The 20,828-nt window shown below is 43.0% G+C and overlaps 1 protein-coding gene across 1 annotated transcript in view; it reads right to left on the bottom strand.

The window, feature by feature from the left end:
• LOC134532937 (uncharacterized) overlaps positions 1–20,828 on the bottom strand; it is a 429,205-nt gene that overhangs the window by 387,104 nt on the left and 21,273 nt on the right. The window contains exon 2 of the mRNA XM_063370011.1: positions 10,460–10,521. Coding sequence (XP_063226081.1) covers positions 10,460–10,521 — 62 coding nt within the window. The remainder of the gene's footprint in view (positions 1–10,459; positions 10,522–20,828) is intronic.

Below are 20,828 nucleotides of genomic sequence, written 5' to 3'. Positions count from 1 at the left end.
CTCACAGTGCCTCATGATTGTAAAGTCTCTTTCGGGAGCGTGGGCGTGTACTCCCCGCGGAGATGCGGCAGAAGAGACCGCGTCATAAGCGTGTTCGGGCGGTGACGACCATGTTCCGCGTCCTTGTCTGCGGCGCCGCGCATTAGCGGGCTGTCCTTGCAGACGCCAGCCGGGGAGACGAGGCCTTGTAACGAACGAGCCGTGCGCCGCTGCCTGGCCGCGAGTAACGAGCGCAGCAGTTTCCCACAAGTGTTACCCCCGGCGTGCGTGGGAGTGTGGCGACCTGCAGCTCTCACATTTACCGAGCGCGTGCGCCATCTTCGGCGCTTTATGGCCGCGCGCAACGCGATAAAAAACAGTAGGGGTGTACAGTTCAACACTGAAATAGAGGATTGCTCCCCCCTTTTTGATTTTTTGACCCAGCCCTCTTAGCATGAGCCCTACCGGCCTGGGGCCCCCACGGGCGTGGATACGGAATACGCCGTATACGCGAAACAAGAGAGATGTTAGAGATCCAGCTATGTCCAGAAGCCTAGGCTACCCACCTCAGCATAGCCACCATCTTCACCCCCCTTCCCCTGCATCGCTTAGCTAACCATACAATTGGCTGCGTCCTAAGCTCTTAGACGTTATCAGCATTACTGGTGCCTACCCCGTTCTCTGCCACATCACACTGGGACCCTTCAATCACCCAGTGAACAGTAGGGGTGTGCGCTATAACATTGTAACCCCTCCCCCTTCCCGGTTAGTAATTAGCACTTTGTTTACATATCTTAAAAGTGTTCGTTGTAGCTCGGCCGAAGGATCTAGAAGCGCTAAGGGCTGAGGACCAGGGGTGTAGATCCCAGAGGAGGAGGGGTCGCCAAGGAGAACGGGAATTGCCTGGAATTAAAAAGCTCTTCGCTGTGTACGCAATCGTAACTGTTGAACAGAGACGATAAACGTAATAACAACGTCAAAACTGTGTTTTAAGGAAAAAATTTTGAATATTATAAAGTTTCCCGCTTATTACATGCAGACAGGCCTATAGACAACCTAGTTACATTACTTGTGTTGGTTAAGCCCGCGTGCGAATTTCTAAGGCCGCATAATACCCCCCCCCCCCTCCCCAGAGAAACAAAGTTTTTTCGCTCCTGCTAAGGGCTTGAGTCGCTAACGCGTCTAATGAATCCTCGCATCTACGACTCTTCGCCGCGATTGTAGACCGTCCAGATTTAATTCCCGTCGAGGTCACACCCAAGTGAAAATAAAAATTTGTCGGATGTTGTCACTGAGAATTTTTTTCAGGGCTCTCCGGTTTTCTTCGCCGATGCGTCCCACCACTACTCCGTCTCATCGCTGCATCCTTCAACCGTCTGTAACGACCTTGACTGCAATGTGACGTGAGTCCCTAGTTAATTTATTATATTTATTCGTGATTTTCAACAGAGACGCGCATCTATGAGGTTTCAAGCGGTGACTTCATAGACGCGCGTCTATGGGGTTTCAAGTGGTGACCCCACGTGTTTGTATGGCTGAATAATGAACATCTTACGACGAAATAATGAAACACAGTCAAGGATTCGAAAGTGTGAATTTAAGTTGGAAAGAACTATATACACAAACGAGAATATCGCATTACAGTTAATCTTCAGGCTCGACCTCACCCATCGTTTTGATAATTTATTTTTTAATTACTAGTCAGTACTATTATTTAAGGACTATTTCAGAAATTTTAACACGATAACACATTTGTATTTGTTTTTCTTTAACAAATCATTCCAAAGATATTCACTAATTGTAATATAATGGTGTAAAACATTGCACGGGTGTTCGTTATAATTACGGAATCTTGCGCTACCTTTTTTCACCCATTATGTTACACTTAGTGAGTATCTGTTATAAAAATATTTGCAAGGAACAAAAAAATGCAAAGTATGTAGGTATCTTTTTTTAAAAAATTCAGAAATAGATCTTAAAATAATTGCAATGATGAGAAAATTAAAAAATTAAACTTTGCGTTTAACACTTAAACTCTTGTTATTGTTTGGTGTTTGCTATCTTTCAAAAAAAGGATTTATGATCAGTCGGGGAAAAATGTAATTAAGGTTGTGTTGGTTGAACTCTGTCGCGAGCACTGCGCTCACGTTGCCGAGATGGACAGATAGATAGATGATTGTGCAGGCGGGGCGCAGGACGGCTCGGTGTTTCCGGGAGGCTCGCAGACGGAAGCGGCACGTGGGAACACGTGGGAACACGTGGGAACACGTGGGAACACAGGTCGCGCCGACGGGGAGAAGAGGGTGTTGAGGACAAGACGCTGACGGCTGCGTGGGGAGGAGGGGGGAGGGGGAGCAAAAGGGGCCGTCGGCGATGCGTTATCTCGCCCGCGCCGGGCAGGTACGCACCCTCCTCTCCCCCCCTTGCGCAAGTGAAGGAGGGGAGTCCATCATTCTTGACCTCCCGCCTTCGACGGGGCAGTCGCCCTCCTTTGTGCCGGGCGCCCCTGCACCTGCCGCCGACCCCTGGTTCTCTCACCCTACACGCGCGAGATGGCCGTCTCGCGTCCCCTGCGTTTTCACGTGTCCACTCTAACAACTACATCAAACAAAATATATAACATTTTTCTCTCTGCATTTCACTGCTAGATATCTAAGTAAATACTTTTTTTTGAAGGTTACACTTCTTTAGGCGCGTTATGAATACATGACATTTTTATGATGCGCGCGCACCATGTAACGATATTTTCACAGGATAGTAAAAATGCTACATGCAAATAAAAATTATACGTGTGCTTTTAAACTTACACCTTAGTGATTGATTTTAAATACTGGTCCATAACATTGAAAACATTTATTTATTTTTAATTTAAGTTATATACATTGTATTTATAAACTTTTTTCAATCGTATTGTTACGAACGCGAGAGACCAGACCGCGATGCCAGGTTCAGAGCTGGCTGGCGGCCCTGCACGGCCACTGGCGTCACGCGCCGTCCACTGACGTAAGGCATGCCACGCGCGCCTGGCCGGATTAACAAGGGTCGTCGCTAACCCCTCCTTCCCCCTTCCGCTCTCCAAGCATCGCCCTTCCTCGGCGTTGTCATATAACGCTGAGTGACCTTGGGAATTCTGCAGGCTGCAGCGCGGAGTGGCGTAAATGGGCTCCGCTTTTCTGGACTTTTCGGGCTTCGGGTCGATTCCGGGATGACGCGACTCGCGAATATCCTGCTTGATTTCCTGCGGGCTCCAGATTCCACGCGTACCCACACACACGCATAAAACTACTAACTATTGGTCGGTCTGTAGCCTTGACGGTGCTTTCCCCCCCCCCCCCAGGGTGACGGCCTATTGAGCAGTCTCCAAGGACCTCGTCTTCTTCTGGCAGGGCAACCGGTTTCACTGAGCGCCACATGCTCCTCCCTCACCTCAGCTTGTTCGCCTTGTCTCAGGCACGTGGCGCAGCACGGCACGCGTACTGACTCTGCATGTTAATCTATCTTATCCTTGTCCTGGCCCGAGCAAAATCCGCCCCTTTCAGTGCTCGAGATATATTTATTTTGCAGTAAGCGCTTTTTTTTTTCTTGTTAATATGCTGGTATGAGTATACTAGAGGCGAGACCTCGAGGCTAGCCAACAATCTGGCCCGTTAGCCCGCGGGTGGGGCGCGGTCCATTACTGCTACACGCCCAATCCGATTAAGCAACGGCACCTCCCCTTTTTTTTCTCATCGCGACCGGAGAGCTCTCTGCGGCTCTGGAGTGTTCCACACATTCCCAGAGTCCCTCCTGCGTCAAGTGGCGTAACTAGGGAGCCATTGTTCTGGGAGATTTCAGGTATCAAGTTGACCTTGACGATGCGACACTCTGAAAAAAAAGGGGGGGAATTATCATTCCAAAAAAAAACATGCTTGGTGTTAGTTTACGATGATTGGTAGAGCCAATCCCATTTTATGTGACCTCACAAGATGATAACTTTTCGGCTAAATTTTTTTGTTAAAGTTCAACTAGAGACTTCAGAGAGGTTCCTTATTGAAACCGTACAGATCAGAGTTTCATTACCGTGTTTTCGTGCTTCATCATTACTTTATATCTTAGAATTTGTACGTTGGTTAAATAATCTCTTTAACAAGCTAATAACACATCGTTATTGTGACTCTTAAAGTTTTCTGGAAACAATATGTTTGCCCACTCATATCACAGAATTGTTTGTTTTTTCTAAAATAAAACCCGTCCTTGGTTTCTGCTACGTCACTGCGAGCTCGGGCTATTGTTAGCACGTGAGCTCACGAATCACGCCGTGTTCTGCCGAGTGAGGAGCAACACAACGATCGTCACGGTCAAGAAGCTCTTCTAATTTCCGTTTTCCGGTCCTATGAGGCCGGAACTGCGGATACAGTTACTCAAGTACTGCTACAACAACAACAACCAGGGCTGACTGCAAACTCCCCAAGTCGCAGGCTAAGATCCCACATAGAATTCCGTTACCGCTATACCAGAAACCTACAGTCGTTTAAGTCAACCAGTTTCGGGAACGGCTACCACACGTGGGTAACAGGTATAAAAACACTAAACAAGGATAGGACCTAAGCATACTGGGTTAGCTATGTCATAAAAGTATTACGCTATTTTTTTTTTGGTTGTAAATGGAACAGAAATATTCATGTAAATTTACAGATACTCATACATTTGTGCATTTACGTCAAAATAACTGTATCACTACAAAATAATGTTCGCAATCATACTGGGTTCGGTGGTCCCAGTACCGTCAACCGTTAAGCTATTTGTAAACTTTTTCCTGAGTAGCTGCCAACTGTCGAGAAAACTTAAAATTAGGAGAATATGTATCTTGAATAATTGAGGTTAGTAACCTATGAACCTATAACAGATTAATTAAACTGTATTGTTTTTACTCTCTTTTTTTTTTTTACATTTTTTCAGAGCTATCATGCGTAATTTATTACACTTCTGTTACTCGACCGATTTTTAAAAAAAAAGAAGAACTTTCAATTGTGCTTAACTATATGTTTAAATCAAGACTTTTTAGAAGCAAAACCCTTACAGAATATTTTGAGGTTATAATTTCGCCCATCCAACAGTCAAAAGTAAGATGTTCCCAAGCTTTCGACGGACTGACTGACTAACATCCGACTGGCTGCAGGGCCACGCAAATGTGCGACTCCCCCCTCCTAGCTCCCGCTGGAGGAGGAGCGTGGGCCGGGCGACGACGCGCCACGCCCCTACTCGCGGCGCGCGTCGGGGGGAGCCCGCGCTCTCGCCTCGCCGTGACCCACTTGCCCCGCGCCCCGCGTCCTCCTCCGGGGACCAGTGGCCAACACACAGTCTGTAACAGCTCTGAACAACACGTGGCTATGCTTATTTTTTGCATATATGATATACGTTTTTCCAGATATTACCAAGGATGTCTTACAAACATTGGCAAATAATATATTATTTTAATTTATTTTTCATTACTTGATGTAATCTTTTGGACATACGCCATTGCTAAGCACTTTTTCTGTAGAAGAAAACTAAAAAAATATCCAAAAGACAAAAAGCAATGGCGTATGTCCAATAGATTAAGTACATCAAGTCATGCACTCCCATTGCACAAATCTTTCAAAGATAATTATTTTTCATTGAAATAAATGTTTTTAAACAATTAAAAAGATGTACAAATATTCAAACGATATACTTTATTTTTTTATCATGCTTATTCAGGGAACGGTTTACAAATAACTATTTTGTAGTGATGCAGTTATTTTCATGGAAATTTTGCAAGTTTACAGATATCTGTAATTATACGTGGAAAAAAAATACAGTGCGGGAAGCGAAAAAGATACCCGCCCGTCCACCGGCAGCCAGTGGACAAGTGCTAGCAGGCACGCCTGGCGTTCAGCACAGCTGAAACTGCTCCCACACCCTGTTCCCGACCATATGCAGTCGTATCTACTTCACACGTAGCGCAGATTCCAGCCCCGAGTGCTACCCTGATCAATTAAATCGAACTCAATGATAATACCTAGAGACCGGAAAAATTCGCGTGTTCAATGACCTTTAGGATAGACTCCAATATCCTCTACACACTCGGGAAAATGCCAACTGTTCATTGGCTGCTGACTTGTGAGTCGTCACGACTGGGTGGCCTGTGATTCGACACTTCTATGAGAGAGGGTCTCTAATTGGCCCTCAGTCCTCCAGATCAACAGTGGACCAATGGCATAAGCATCACTAAGGTATAATTATTTGAATTTTAACATAGCACGTAATGAACCCGCGAATTTTTCAGGTCTCTAATAATACCTCATAAACTTAAATTTTTTACCGCAACTATAACCTAAATAATACGCATCGTTCATAGAGGCAGTGGGACTCCTCACGGGCCTTCCGAATCACGAGGTTCGCTACTACGACGTAGTCTGTCCGCTACGTATCCAGCTTTGCCAGAGATGAAATATAATCGAGCATTGGCTGTGGTGTAACGGGATAAAATTGCGATTCAAAGGAAATAATAGAATTATTGTAGGACTTAGAACTCCCGTGATTATGTTCCTTGATCATCGTTCACGGAGTGGGGCACGTCTGAGTGATTGCGTGGTAACCGGGTGAAACCGTTTCTTTTCAGCTCATGGTCTGCGCCATGTTGGTTGGTCGCCCAAATTTCCGCCATGTTTTGGCCGTGACAATATGGTAAAAAAATATATATATGTAACTTCAACGACGCCAAAGGATGCCGTCTCCTGACGATTCCTAACGCCGTGCCATTGACTGCTCATTTCAGTGATGCCTCGACTGAGTTGCCCGTAGTTCGCTACTCCTTTTGTGGAGAAATCATTAGTTTATAGAGTCCTCCGCTTTAACTGAGAGCCAATAGCTGAAGCAAGTGACAGGTAAACCTCTTTGGATTTAATCGTATCGCGGAATGTAACCGCGAGTATTCTTTTCCGGTCTCTGTTTCAAAGTCCGTCGAGGAGCAAGAGCAGTGACAACAGGAGCAAGTTCCAGTGGCTGGTACGTCAGACAAGAAGCCAGGCCGGGGCCAATAGCAGAACGGTTCGCAACCACCCACCAGCCACCACTGAGGCCTACCACCGCCTAACATCATACAGCCAGCCGGGGCTATAGCACGACAAGGAACCGAGGTTCACGTCACACTCTGTCAGTAAGTCTCTTCAACGAACGTTCGGCCTTTGGTAGTTCAATATTGTGACGTAATAAACCAAACAAACACTCCTTGTCACGTATCAATTATAATTTTTTTTAACATCATTCTGATGTCAAAGTGTGAATGTTCGTTGAAGCACCTATAGAAAAAACATGTGAGTGAGGTTTTCAGTACTCGCCAGAGATGTGTAACATATAACCTCGGTAACGAGCAAAATTAATGTGTTCTTAGGTTGCAAATACACTTATAATATGAGACTTGTACACCAAATTTAAATTTCAAAATAATTCCGAGCGCGATAATTAACGAAAATTATATTTTAAACAACAATTTTTGATGCGAATCACACGTATTTTCAGCACCCGCCTCTAGAATTCCTTGCCGGAGCAGCTACGTGAACTATCGAATCATTAAATTTGCAGACCGAAATTTTAAACTACTTAACGAAAACGGCTCTTAAACCCCGGATTTGGACCTGATTTTCGACAATTTATTAAAATAATGTCCGTCTTGTTAAAATCAATTACATAGTGAATACTGTAAAGTTTCCCTTTTTTAGTATATAGTGAACTTTGGTTCGCGCTATCCTCTACAGATGGCAGCACCGTTGTTACACATTTCCGCTCCATCCACGAAATGACTCCCACCAAATAAATGCCTTATGCCGAGAGCTGAGATTGTTACAAATCGGGAGAGAAAAAAAAATAAAGGCGACACCTTGTCTTGAAAGAGCGTACGTACCTCAGATGCACCGCACACTTGGGGGTTCCCGAGTTCCCGAGAGTGTGTGGTGTAGAGAGGTGGAGACGAAGGGTGTTTCTTCTGCGGGACAACACGGTGTGTGCGTGCGTGTGTGTGTGTGTGTGAGTGCGTGCAGAACACGGCGCCGCTCGCCGCTTATCAGGGACCCCGCCGCGGGACCCCGGGCGGAAAAGGGTCGTCCCCCCCCCCCCCCCAGCCCGGCCGGCGGCGGGGACACCGGGTCTCGGGACCATGTCCGGACACACCCCCTCTCAATTAGCTTATCTGCTCGCGGGAGTCCGTGCCGTCGCCGCGGGCTCTCGCTCCTCGACTTTTCACGGCTCATAGCGTAGCTCGACTGCTCCGGTTACGACCAGCAAACGACCATGCCACGTTCATTTCAAAAATACACAGATTAACGTTTTCCAATAACTGCACTGATCAGAGAATCAGGCCTCCAATGTGCTTACAGAGGTAACTCGTAACAGCCCGAATGAAGATGAACCAGACCGCTCTTTTGAAAAAAAAATTATTATTTTAATGGATTATTAAAAATATTTTCTGTATACCTAAGTTTTGAGAATATGTCAGTTCCTCGCTGTCCACTAAACTACGATTATTAATTATTTAATCGCAATCTCACAGCACAAGCGCAGAATAGTTATTTTCTATTGCGGGAAGACTTCATAGAAAATTTTCCACAAAGTCGTATACCAAAATCTTTCTCCGTACGGGGGGGATACATGGGTACGCATAAGGTGTGCAGAGCTTTTAGAAGAAACCACGTGATTTGAAAACTGCTCAACATATCAGAATGCACTGAAGGTGGTTGAGTAGTTATGTTTCATTTTTTTTTAACTGACATTTTAGGAGAGTGAAAAGGGCTAAAAAAAAAACTAAAAAAAACGTGTGTTTTCAGACAAATCTTTAGACATGAAACGCCTGTTTGAGATTCTTGAAGACACTCAAGAGACACGCAGTACAACTTTATCTTCATTCCTCCGCCATTTAATGTTATTGTAACCGCTCAGATTTAATAATGTTCACAGGCTTTCACGGCCATTGTCTAAAGTAGCTTTGCTTCTGGGTTGTAGCCGCGTCCTTGGCGAATAATTCACCGACGTTTCGGTCGACATTGCAGTCGCCATCATCAGGGAACTGCCAAGCTACTTCACTCAAATTCCATGGTTGGCCACAGCATGACGAGAGGACTGCGCGCTAGCTCAAGGGGCGACACCGCGCTGGAAGCACCGGCGAGCGCCGCATCACCTACACAGACGCGCCCCTGACTAGGCTGCAAGCTGTTAGCGCTCTGGCGTCAAACAGACGGACCAGCAGGGGCGAGTTTAGCGAGCTGGCGCCCGTGGCTCCGCGAGCACGCGCGAGTGTTAACTGGGTCGCCTGTTGCAGTTGCCGCTGCAGGCTGCAGGCTGCAGGCAGATCCCGCTGGCCATCACGTCCCTCCCGAAGAGGCTCGCTAGTCAACTAGTGTACTGGTTTTATACCATTTCTTGGAATTACGTCATTGCAGTTTTGCACTGTTCGTCATGGGAAAAATTCAAAAAAGACAAATAAAGAAATAAAAATGAAAACGCAAACCCACAGAGAAAAATCCTCCATCAGCTAACTTTAACGGTGATAAATGTAATAATGTGATATATGGAAGTGGAAGTATAGCTATTATTACCATTTTGGATGGAATAAAATTATCATTTGGTACGAATTTAATGTTAAATTATCATAACAGAAAATCTTCCAAGTATTGAAGAATAACGATAATGAAATTAATCTATCAATATTTCCTCTAAGTTACGAATCAGAGTTACAGACTGGGCACCGAGTTGTGCCCCACGCACCGCCTGCAGTTAACGCCATGGTCAGGTCACGTGACTTACCTGAGGACTAACCTATATGCGTTCTCTGCCAAGTCAATGCTTGCAATGGAGGACAAATGTATACATAAAGAGAGGCGATACAATTTGCTAAGCACAATCTCTTTTTTTTTTTTTTGACAAAACACTTACGTAGATTTGAACTGAACAGTGTAGTAACGAATTATTCTCGAAGTTACAGAATCAGTACAAAAAAGAGTATTAAGGGTTAACAAGGATAATTCGTGTGTTTGAGGAAATGTAAAACTATATTATTTTTTCTCAAAATTTAATTTATGACTTGCTAATATATCTTTCTATAAATGGGGCACCACAAAACTATACTCATTTCTTTACTGTTAGGTATCTATTATCGTGAAGAATATTTTCATATTTTGGCAAATAAATTAAGCCAATATTACGCAGTTGGTATGCAGGTGTGAATGAATCAATGATTTCCCGTCTACTCATGTCGGGGTCAATCTAGACGATAAAATGGAGGAGACGGGAGTTTCGTCTTGCGGAAAATATGGGTATGACACCGTTGGGAATCAAACCCGGAACTGGTGCATGAGATGGAAAAAAAAAAGTATTTTGGTAAAATGAGTCTGAGCCTTATCATTTAGCTAATTACATACGTGGAATTTGTTAGTGAGAAGCAAGCTTACTGAACAAGGCTAAAATAAATTGCAACTTGAGTACTTACGTTTGTTGTGGTTAGTGATATCCACAAGACTAGCGGTAATAGTAACTGTAGCTTCATTTTGGCTGAAACAAAAGAAAAACACATTTTTATAAGAAAAGCGCATTTTAAAATACTGATCACTACATGCAGAACCAAACATGGCCAATTACATCAGTGACAAGACGTGCTTTACAGAAATACATTACAATGAAAGTATGTTGTTCGTTGAATAGAACTAAAAATTAAATTAAATATTTGAGAATTAATTTAAAATCAAAACTTTGTCTTCATGATGGATTTTTTAAGTTAGCCAATAAAACTGCGTTACAATACGACAAAGATTCAAATCGAGTTTTTCTCTTTTATATTTTTGTTAATTTTGTTGTACTCATGAATGAAAAAAGTTGAAAAATTACCTGATTCTAGGATAAACTGTATTACTCTGATAATATATTATTCCAAATTGTTCATAGTTAATGAAGCAAACTCACGATCGCTAGTTCTAAGTAAGTACAGTATGGTGATACAAACAGCCCATTGCTGTTACTTGCCACACCATGGAATGAGAGTCATGTGTACCTTTTTGCCAACCCCATGGTGGCTAAAAGTCACAACATCGCCTCTGGCAAGACTGCCTGTTCTCCTAGGTGGTGTAAAATAGGTTCATGTTAATTTGTTAGTCCCTAAATTATTAGTAGAACAAATTTGTAAATATAATTGGCAATAGTAAATTTGCATAATATGTAGTGACGCGTAAACACGGTAATGTGTGATATAGTTATTTAGTAAAAAAAAATTTTTTTGTGTCTTCGATAAGCCAACCAGAAATTTCTGTAGCCTTATTCGGTGATTAACGTCGATACTGGCAAATGGGATATTGAATTTTTTTTCTAATAACCATTTGTGCTTAATTCATTATGTTTGTGTGGAGAACCTGCCGCCAATCGGTAGCTAAATGCGGTCGATTCCTGGAACAACTGATGGTCTTAGGCCCTCGAAGGGCAAGCGATAGAGAGTAATAAAGCAGCAAGCAGTAAAGGCCTGTCCGAGGTTACCCGCCCCGCCCACGACCTGCAGGGCAGGTCCAGTGGCGATGAGCGCTGCGTTTACCTTCCCCTCCACATGGTCCCTTCCCAGCGCCACCATTCAGATCCTTCCTCGTCGGGTGACGTAGCGCTTCGATGAGATCAGGCCGTTGTGAATTCATTAATCCCATATATTACGTGGTCGAACTTAGTGAGTCTGGGAAAATTCAATTTTTTTTATGGCTTTACTGACGTCTCGGACCATTTGACAGGGGAATCTTAGTGGGAGACGACTTGAACACCGACCTCACTTGCTAAACGTGTACGAAAGACGTTATTAAAATTGCCTACCCCAGCTGGGAATAAACATAGTAGGTACACGCTTTCCGCCATCGAGTAAACTAGAATGCCCGGTCGAGTGCCTCAAATTCCAACCACTACAATTTTTTTATTATTAAGTTTTATTTATACAGTATACTATCCTTATTATAAAAATATCATGTACTCTGTGAAATATAAATTTTCCAACCCAAAAAACAAACAAAAAATAATAATGAAAGGATTTAAGAAATTTTTATGGTGTTATGTAATTTTTTATTTAATTTTACGAAGTTATCTGAAAAATTCTTTACCAGCACTATTCCTTAATTCGAACAGAAATTTTTCAATCAGTATTATCAATGTTTCAAAACCAAAATATTTTCAAAGCATTCATTTTATCTCGAACCACCTGTATGTATGAATGTCAATTTTTTTTTTCACAGATATCATAAAAAATAAAATTTACTGCCCTTGCATGCTCAGATTAGCAATTTGTTCTAATTGTTGTACAGCAATGCGTTGCAGAATTCTCAATTGTTACAAAGTTACAAAATACTGGTGACTAGTTTCCATTGAAAAGAAGGCTATTTTTCTTTATAATTTTTTTTCCCCTGTGCAGCAGGAGAACTTTCGCGCCTACCGCCGCTGCCGAGTCGCGCTCTAATGAACTCGAATGGCAACGGAAATTCGTTTCGACCGACGTGCACAAGTGAGAAACAGCCCCCGTAACTACGAGCCAAAAACGTTTCCATACACACCGCACACTGATGGAAATTAAGTGAAGCACCAATGTTAATATTCGAAATGAAACTTCTTTTCAGCGAGACGATGACGTCATCGGAGCGTAACGAAATAAGTAGGGGTTCTCAGAGGGTAATCTAAAAGTGAGACGCAAATTTACATGTCGGGTTTTAGCTGTGTAATAACATGAAACTGACCTTCGGCTAGCTATCGGGCGCACCCAATAATGGCGTTTGCCTCGTTTTGCCTCGGCTCGTAGCAAAAGAGCAGCCACGCACATGGTTGCTATGACCAGTGCTATTCTGTAACCTGCGATCTATCAGTCGCAATGTGCGCATCATAAAAACATTTCGGCGGCAGCGATTTTTCCCGAATTTCTAGGTTCATAATTACATATTTTCAAGATGGCGGCCTCCAACAAAATGAAGGCACCAATATGGCCACCATGATTTCATATTCTGAATAATATCCGCCTTGACGAAAATTTTGGGAGGTCAGTCTGCTGGTAACCACCTCCGTGGAAGAAGGACCCATCCCCAATTTTTTTGCCCTCACTGAGTTCAAAGCCAGGACTACATGACGTGAGCGCATTTTTTAATTAAAATTTTATTAAAATTGTAATTAAATAATTCATTAATCAATTTATTTTTTCTTTCGATTTTCTAGCTTAATAATTAAGGATTTTCAATATAGCAGTCGTGACGATGTTATTTAAAAATAGAGGAATTAAGAAGGCTGAACGTTCTAGAAAACAAAATGGTGGACGTGACGACATAATTTCAAAATGGCGGAATCCTAGATGGCCACCTTCAGTCATCCAAGATGGCGGGCTACAATACGGCCGCCAGGTTCAAGGTAAAATGTAAATGTCAAAGGTCACGAATCTTGAATCCGATGCCACAAGCCACTGCAATCGGATAGTACCAAACCATGCGAGATATCGCAAGTGCGCGCCCTTGCCTACGTCACGGCGTATGCGAACGATGACCTAACAACTTACAATAGGTTGGTCCTCCACGAACACCTCTCCAGTCGTGTCCCAACAGACCTCAGCACACTGGTCATCCTTGAGAGCCGAAGAGGCAGGAATAACTTTGTCAATACTTTCTGTCTATATGCGGCTCGCACGGTTAGGTAACGCTTTCAAACTCGCTTGCGTGTCAGCTGAGAATACCCATGTGAAGAGCACACGTGTTTCATGACGGAAAATAAATCAAAATAACTCTGCTGGAAGAATATCTGGGGCTAAGCATGGTGGAGTTGCCATGGATCCGTTCTGACGTCATCCAATTTCGCTATGCCCCAATATTCTCAAAAACCTACCGAAGCTGTATTTCATAATGCCAGTATTGATTAAGCGTTTCGCTAGCACATCGAATTTTCGGTAGGCAGAAAAAAAAAGGTTTTTGTGCTTTTACAGAAGATTCCTTTGGAAAAAAAGTTGCCAAGAAATAGTGACCTGGCCGTTAAATAATAGGGAGGGGTCACGAACAAACTATTTGCCCCCCCCCCCCCCCTCCTTTCCAGACCCTTGGTTTCTCTCGACGGTCCTGCCACCGAATGACTCCTCCTGCCGTGGTTGGTCACTTACACGCGGCAGTCAATACACTCAGCTCACTCACCACAACACATTTCACTCACTCCTGACACTCATTTCAACTCATTTCCCATATCCACAGCCAAGGGTGCAAATCTGCAGGATTCGCAAGGGTGGCCTCGCGGAAAGTAGCATGGTGAAGGGGGGTGGCAAGAGTTGTGAGCGTGGGGTTAACCGACACAAGTTTATCTCCGGATGGCGTGCTTGTATGTCGTAAACTTCCCGTACTTTTGGCCTATGTATATGCATGCAATAAGCAGGACGCTTCTAAATATATGGAAGGTTTTCCATAAGACATCACGTTTATCAACCCACGATTTTGTAAGCGCAAGCGGTCCCCCTCAGTGATTCCGAGGAGGGGTGGGGGGAGACCCGGGATCTGCGCCCCTATCCACGACGCTCTCTTCACCTTCACGCCCAGAGGCGGGGCGAGGCGGCGAGACCCCGGGCCCCGGCAGGACGAGCAGAGGGACGTCATCTGCCATCTGCATGCGACGCGCGGCCCTGAGTCACCGGCGCCAGGCATTGTCCCGCCGCCCGCGCCGCGGAGGAGACAATGGCGGAGGGAGGCCGTTAAAGCAGCGCCCGGTTCCGGAACCCCCCCCCCCCCCCCCCCCGGCATATGCTCACAAGCGCCCCGTCCCCTGCGTTCCGTTACCTCGCGCCGGCACGCACGGGCGGCGACAACCTCGCCCTTCCATTCTCCTCCCGAGGATCTGCAAAACTATCCGCTGCGGATGTGGCGGAGACGGTCATTAGCGAATACTGGACTTCAAATAAGATCACTAAAATTTCAATCTTTCGGCACACAGCTGATCTTATGATTTAACGTTTTCTCGGTAAAGCTGTTCAAGGTGGATCTGACAAACAAAAAAAAAACATCTAGCTTACTGTCAACGGTTAGGCCTATAAGCTATCACTCTGGCCACTAACTAGTACAGAGACGTCCGTCATTCCGAGTAGACTAGAAACCAATTAAGATCTCCTGGAAGGGATGAGTTGGTGTGCTTTTCAACCAGCTTTCGCTCATTACTAGCACTGGGACTAAGCGACTTTTAGCAATTGATGCTAGGATACACACGCCATGTCGGGTTATTGCAATTTAATGATGTCATGTTTTATATGGGACAGTTCTTACAGATTTTACACCAGACAAACGTTGCAGTTTGTGTTATCAAGAAAATGTTTTGTCACAATATGTTCTACATGTATCTGCTATGTGTGAAAATTCAAGCGTATATTCCATATTAAAGGTTTTTTTTTTTTTTTTTTTTTGACTCGCCGACAGCCCAAAGAATCGAGCCAACGAACTCGCGGGCGAGCGGCTAATAGGCTCGCTCGACTTGAGCGAGGCTGTAGTCTAAGTAGGTTAGGCGCGGGAGTCTCGGACCGCCTTTCACCCGTCGGCGCGCCAGGCGATCCGTGACTTGACTTTTCCTGCGCGGGTCCGACTGCGGCGTCCGGCCCCCGCGGGCTGCAGGTCAACGAGAGCAGGTGTCGTGGGTCGTCACTAGCGCTCCCACGCTCGGGCACCAGTGCGGAGAACACGGCAAACTAGGGACTGGAAAAATTCGCGGTTTCAATGACCACTAGGATAGACTCCACGATTCTCCATGTACTCGGGCAACTTTCACATGGTCGGTCGTTGACGACCGACTCGGGACACCTGTTTTACTGCGATTATTATGATTCGATACTTCTTTTGTTGAATGTGTGCAATTGGCTCAGAGTCCTTCAGGTAAATTGCGGTCCAATCACTGACGCAGCATTAAGCTAAACGAGTTTGGATTTCAGCCTGTCTCGAAAGGATTCCGCGAATTTTTCCGGTCTCTATGGCAAACCACTTCTGCCGCACTGGTACTACCCGGCCCATCGACACTTCAATTATTATTGTGTATGCCGTCAACGATATAAATAATTTTTTATACTTATTTCAATTTTTACTAATTTTATCTAATCCCATAAAACAGTGTCTTTCGACAGTGTTCTTACAGTTGTACACATTCTAAAAGAAAGAAATTTCAATACTAAAAAAAACACCATTTATTAATTCGCCGGAGAAACTCATTTTAACAGTCGATATTGCAATTATTTTGCACTACGGTCGAATATATAATAAACATTTTTTTATTAAATGATACCAAAACAATTGATGACAAAAACTGTTTAAAATCAAAATGGCATATTTCATTTAAGTTTTCTTAAAAGTAAGAATTTATTATTATAAGATGATGCTCTTGATGAACTACAACAAGAAAATGAATTTACAAAATTCTCATTTAAATTTTCGTTTTAAAAATAAATTGTTTGTGCTTTATTTTAATTGTCATTACATTATTAAGCTGTGTCTGAAACATTTTGCTTTATGTGTATATCTGGCAACAGAGCACAGTGAATCAAGGACAGCGCTAATAGCAAAATTCTTGCATTGGAAAGAGACGAGAGAGAGAGAGAGAGAGAGAGAGAGAGAGAGAGTAATTGCTAAGGCCATGTATTTTTCGCAAAAAAAAAAATTGAACGTTAATTAGACTGCAATGAGGTATAGCCACGCCAGCGGTTTCTTCCTTGTAATTGGTGACCGTGCGCAAACGAAAAAACTGCCTTATTTAACCAGGCCATTCAGGAAGTGTTGCTTCAACTATGAAAGGCGTGTACCAACAGTAAAACTGTACCTAAAAGAAACTCACAAAATCACGAAATACAAATGCTGCTACAGAATTTTAACTCTCAGCTAGTCTCGAAATCTTTAAAGCGAAAAATACGTGCCCCTAGTAATTGCCCATTAAAATGCATACACTGCAATCTAGGATGAGAAATGCTATAGAAGATTCCACGATCAGTAAAGATAGCCGACAGGGGTGCTAACAAAAACTATTTGAAATTTAACTGTGGCACCTTCTGGCAGCCACTACTGGAATTAAATATGGCGTCCTCTACCAGCAAAAGTTATAACAAATGATGGCACCCCTAGCAGTAGACACTGCCACTATAAATACCCAAGGGACTAACATAATTGAAGAAAGGTTATTTGAAAGAATATATTCGTTATTTATAGAGACTGGAAAAATTCGCAAGTTCAGTGACCTCCAGGATATATTACACGATCCTCTGCCTACTTGGGCAAACGGCGCCCGTTCATTGGGTACTGAATTTTGAGGCGTCTCAAGTGGGTAACTTGTGGTTGGATGCTTCTTTGATTGATTGTCTCTAATTGGCCAAGAGTCCTACATATTAACAGTGAACCCATAGCAGAAGCAGCACAACGGTATAATTATTTGAATTTTAGCTAATCACGAAATGAACCCGCGAATTTTTCCGGTCTCTAGTTATTTATTTAATAGTATATTTAATAACTTTTAAGCTTAGTTGCTATGTTCTCGGTGTCGTGATCCAAGATGACCGCCGATAACAGACAGTTCCAGCATGCTGAGGAGGAGAGGGAGCTGGAGGGAGAGGAACAAATGGCTCCATTTGTGTGGGATACCTAGGAGGAGTGTGAAGAGGTGGGGGGCTGAAATGCTATGTTCGCATCCAAGTTATTTATTAAAAGTTTGTGCAATAAAAAATTGTTAAAGCACTTCCAAACTACTTATTTCCACAATAACACAAATATATTATTTATGAAAAAAATATTGGCATTAGTACGTAGGCTATTTATAAAAAAAACTTTAAAATTTTTATTAATTGCGATAAAAACAATACAATTATCATGAAAGTTTTATAGAAACTAACATGGAAAACGCTTTTTTTTTATCAGTTCTAGACGTCAAGACTTCAAATCGACAAATTTTAGCTGGAATCTAGAAAGCGCTGGGCTGGAAGCAACTGTAGGCGGGATCGAGGAGAAAGAGACCTTCTCCTTCCCAACCTCCGCATCGCGGAAGTGTGATCATCTCAAGAGCGTTCACTAACGAGGTTGTAAGAGCTGAGGCTGGAAGGCACTTTGGCATATTCGCATCAAGCCTAAATCACAGGGATTGCAGTGTTGCATGCGGTGTGATCACTTTGGCTTACCGTCGCAGACTTATCGGGTTCCATTGTCTACCTACTGCAGAACAAAAAATGTGTGCGTGAAGTCCACGTGCGACAGAAGTGAAACTTCTTGCTTATTAAGTTTAGATAGAGATAATTATATTTTATTGACCAAGAGATAATAATTAAGAATAGTAAGAATAAGGTTAATATCTCAAATGAAAAAAAAAACTGATGAGTAGACACACAAGCATTGCTACGAGAATTACGTAGCATCACTGCTGCGTCATTATTACCTCTCCCCTTCCTTCTCCCCTTCCAGCCGTTACAACTAGCATATGGCATTCTACGCTACGTAGATCCCCTCCCCTTTTTTTCCGTCTTCCCATTCGATCGCTAGCGCATGCGTTGGAGTGGCGTCGCCGCTCATGCACTCTCCTCTACCGGTTCCCCACCACGTACCCTAACTGTTCCCCTCATGTGATCGAAATTTTAGTAACGCTCGAAAATTGTAACACCCTCATAAAAGAAGGTTCACTTCAAAAACATGCGTGCCAAAAACCAGTGGTGGCAGTAGACTTTGCGGGGCCTTGGCTGTTTGCTGTTACAGGGCCCTAATAATTTGTAGAAGAGCTTATACCAGGACTGGAGGGGTATGGAATGGCCCCTTGAGAAAAGCAAAACTGCATATAAATTTCAACGATGATTTTTCTAGTTTATATTCTTTCCTGATAAATTATTCTCTATGTGGTTTTTTTTTTCAAGCAAACGCTCACATTCCATTGAAATCGTGTCTTTATAAGCAAAGAAAATCTTTAAAAAAAATTCTAATTTGAAATAATGAAAACAGAATTAAAATCGAAAAGTATTGTTGACCAGCAACCCAAATTACACTAAAAAAAAAATGTGACTTGTATTTTTTTCTATTAATGTCCACATATATATATATGGAAAACTAGACAAACAAGGAAAATAATAATGATAATTGCCAGCCCTAAATCTTCGGGACCTTTAAACCATGACTGCGATTACTCACCTGATATTAATATACAAACTCACGTGACACATGTCTGAATACGAACATAAATTGTGCATCAACATGTTTTTACAAACCTCTCCCATCTATCATCAGTGTAGCGTGCGTGTTTCGAGAAGCTGCTTTTTTTTTTTTTTTTTTTTTTTTTTTTTTTTTTTTTTTGTGGAAACAGAGTTATACCTTTGAATATATATATATTCAAAGGTTATACCTGGAAAAGATGAGAGAGAAAAAGGTTTTTGTGAGTTTAATGACTCCAAAATATTTTTTTAAACGGATGTTTCGTGCGTGTGAGCTTGTGTGCAAATAGGCTATAGAGACAAGGGTTCGGTAACTATGCAGTGTTCCTGGAGCTATGACAGACGAGCAGTCAGGGCCGTACGCGGGGGATTGGGAGATATCCCCTCGCTCCCCCAACCCAACCCCAAACTTTTTAAAAATTATATCGTTTCCACCAACAAAAGGAAAAATATTTGAAAGCAAACCGATGATAAATTTATTCTTCCACCCCACCTTATCTTTTAGAAAATAAATTCTGCGTACGCTCCTGCCAGTAGTGAGCATGCCATCACATTAGGAAAAGATGTTATTGCGAATTATAGATCCTCTTGGTTTTTCCGCTAGAGCTTGCCGACAATAAGAAGAGAAGAAAGCAAGACTATAAAAAAAATAGCGATGGTAATGACTTCAGATGCAATAAACGGGAACTGACGACCAATATAATTGAGAAAAGCAGTTTTTTTGACTTCTTGTTTCAGAGACTTTCGTCCAACTCATTTGTCCTTATATTACCCGGAGAGCCTTTTACGAGGCATGAATGATTGACTGCCTGTCTTCAGTCTGAGGAGATCGCGGCGTTGTTTCCAGTTTACGACGCCCATCGTGAACTGTAGCTCAAGACCCCGCTAAAGTCATTCATTCTTTAGATTGGCTAGCAGCGTCCCGCAGTGAAAACTGCGTGTACCTATAGGTGGTTAAGGGGCGTGTCTAGACTATGAAGTCGTTTCATAGGCTGGTATAGGCCCCACAATTTCAGAATTAAAACTTGCATAAGTGATCGTGAGGCAGTGTCGTCAAGGATCGGGTTCTCACCTGAGTCGGCTGTTATCTATGGTCGTTGGTGACCACGATTGAAACTTTGACCTAGCTAACTTGCACGCCTAATAACTAGATACCTGCTGAATTTGCGTTATTCTTTAAACACAGGTTAGAATGCACACCATCATAAGCTTGACTGATAATTTTACTGTTTAACACGCCCCGAAAGACAAAAAAAACCAATAAGAAAAGTATTGCAATTAATTCTATCGAACCATACGCAAACTGGACAAAACTTTAAAATATGGTAGCAACAATTGAAACGCAGCAATTGACTGGTTTGCGTTCGAGTGTGTGGTCTTGCTTGATACCAAAAAATACTGTTACGAGTGAGGAAAACAGACCCGAAAGTATAGCCCAATTAATTAGCTATAGTTTTATTTATGTATTAATGTTCACAATATCAATTAAATTAGAACGATTTAAATATATGCCCACAAATATATCACTCTTATATTGAGTCATTAATTTACTCTCTCCACAGGAGCTCTGCTCGAACAGTAGCTCTCTCTCTCTCTCTCTCTCTCTCTCTCTCTCTCTCTCTCTCTCTCTCTCTCTCCTGCGTGTCTCTTAACGCGCACCCATGTCTCAATACATCTG

Source organism: Bacillus rossius, chromosome 6 (genome assembly GCF_032445375.1).
Source record: "Bacillus rossius redtenbacheri isolate Brsri chromosome 6, Brsri_v3, whole genome shotgun sequence".
NCBI classification, from domain to species: Eukaryota; Metazoa; Arthropoda; class Insecta; order Phasmatodea; family Bacillidae; genus Bacillus; species Bacillus rossius.
The sequence above is the reverse complement of the archived record's forward strand: the minus strand, read 5'-3'. Positions and strand labels throughout refer to the sequence as shown.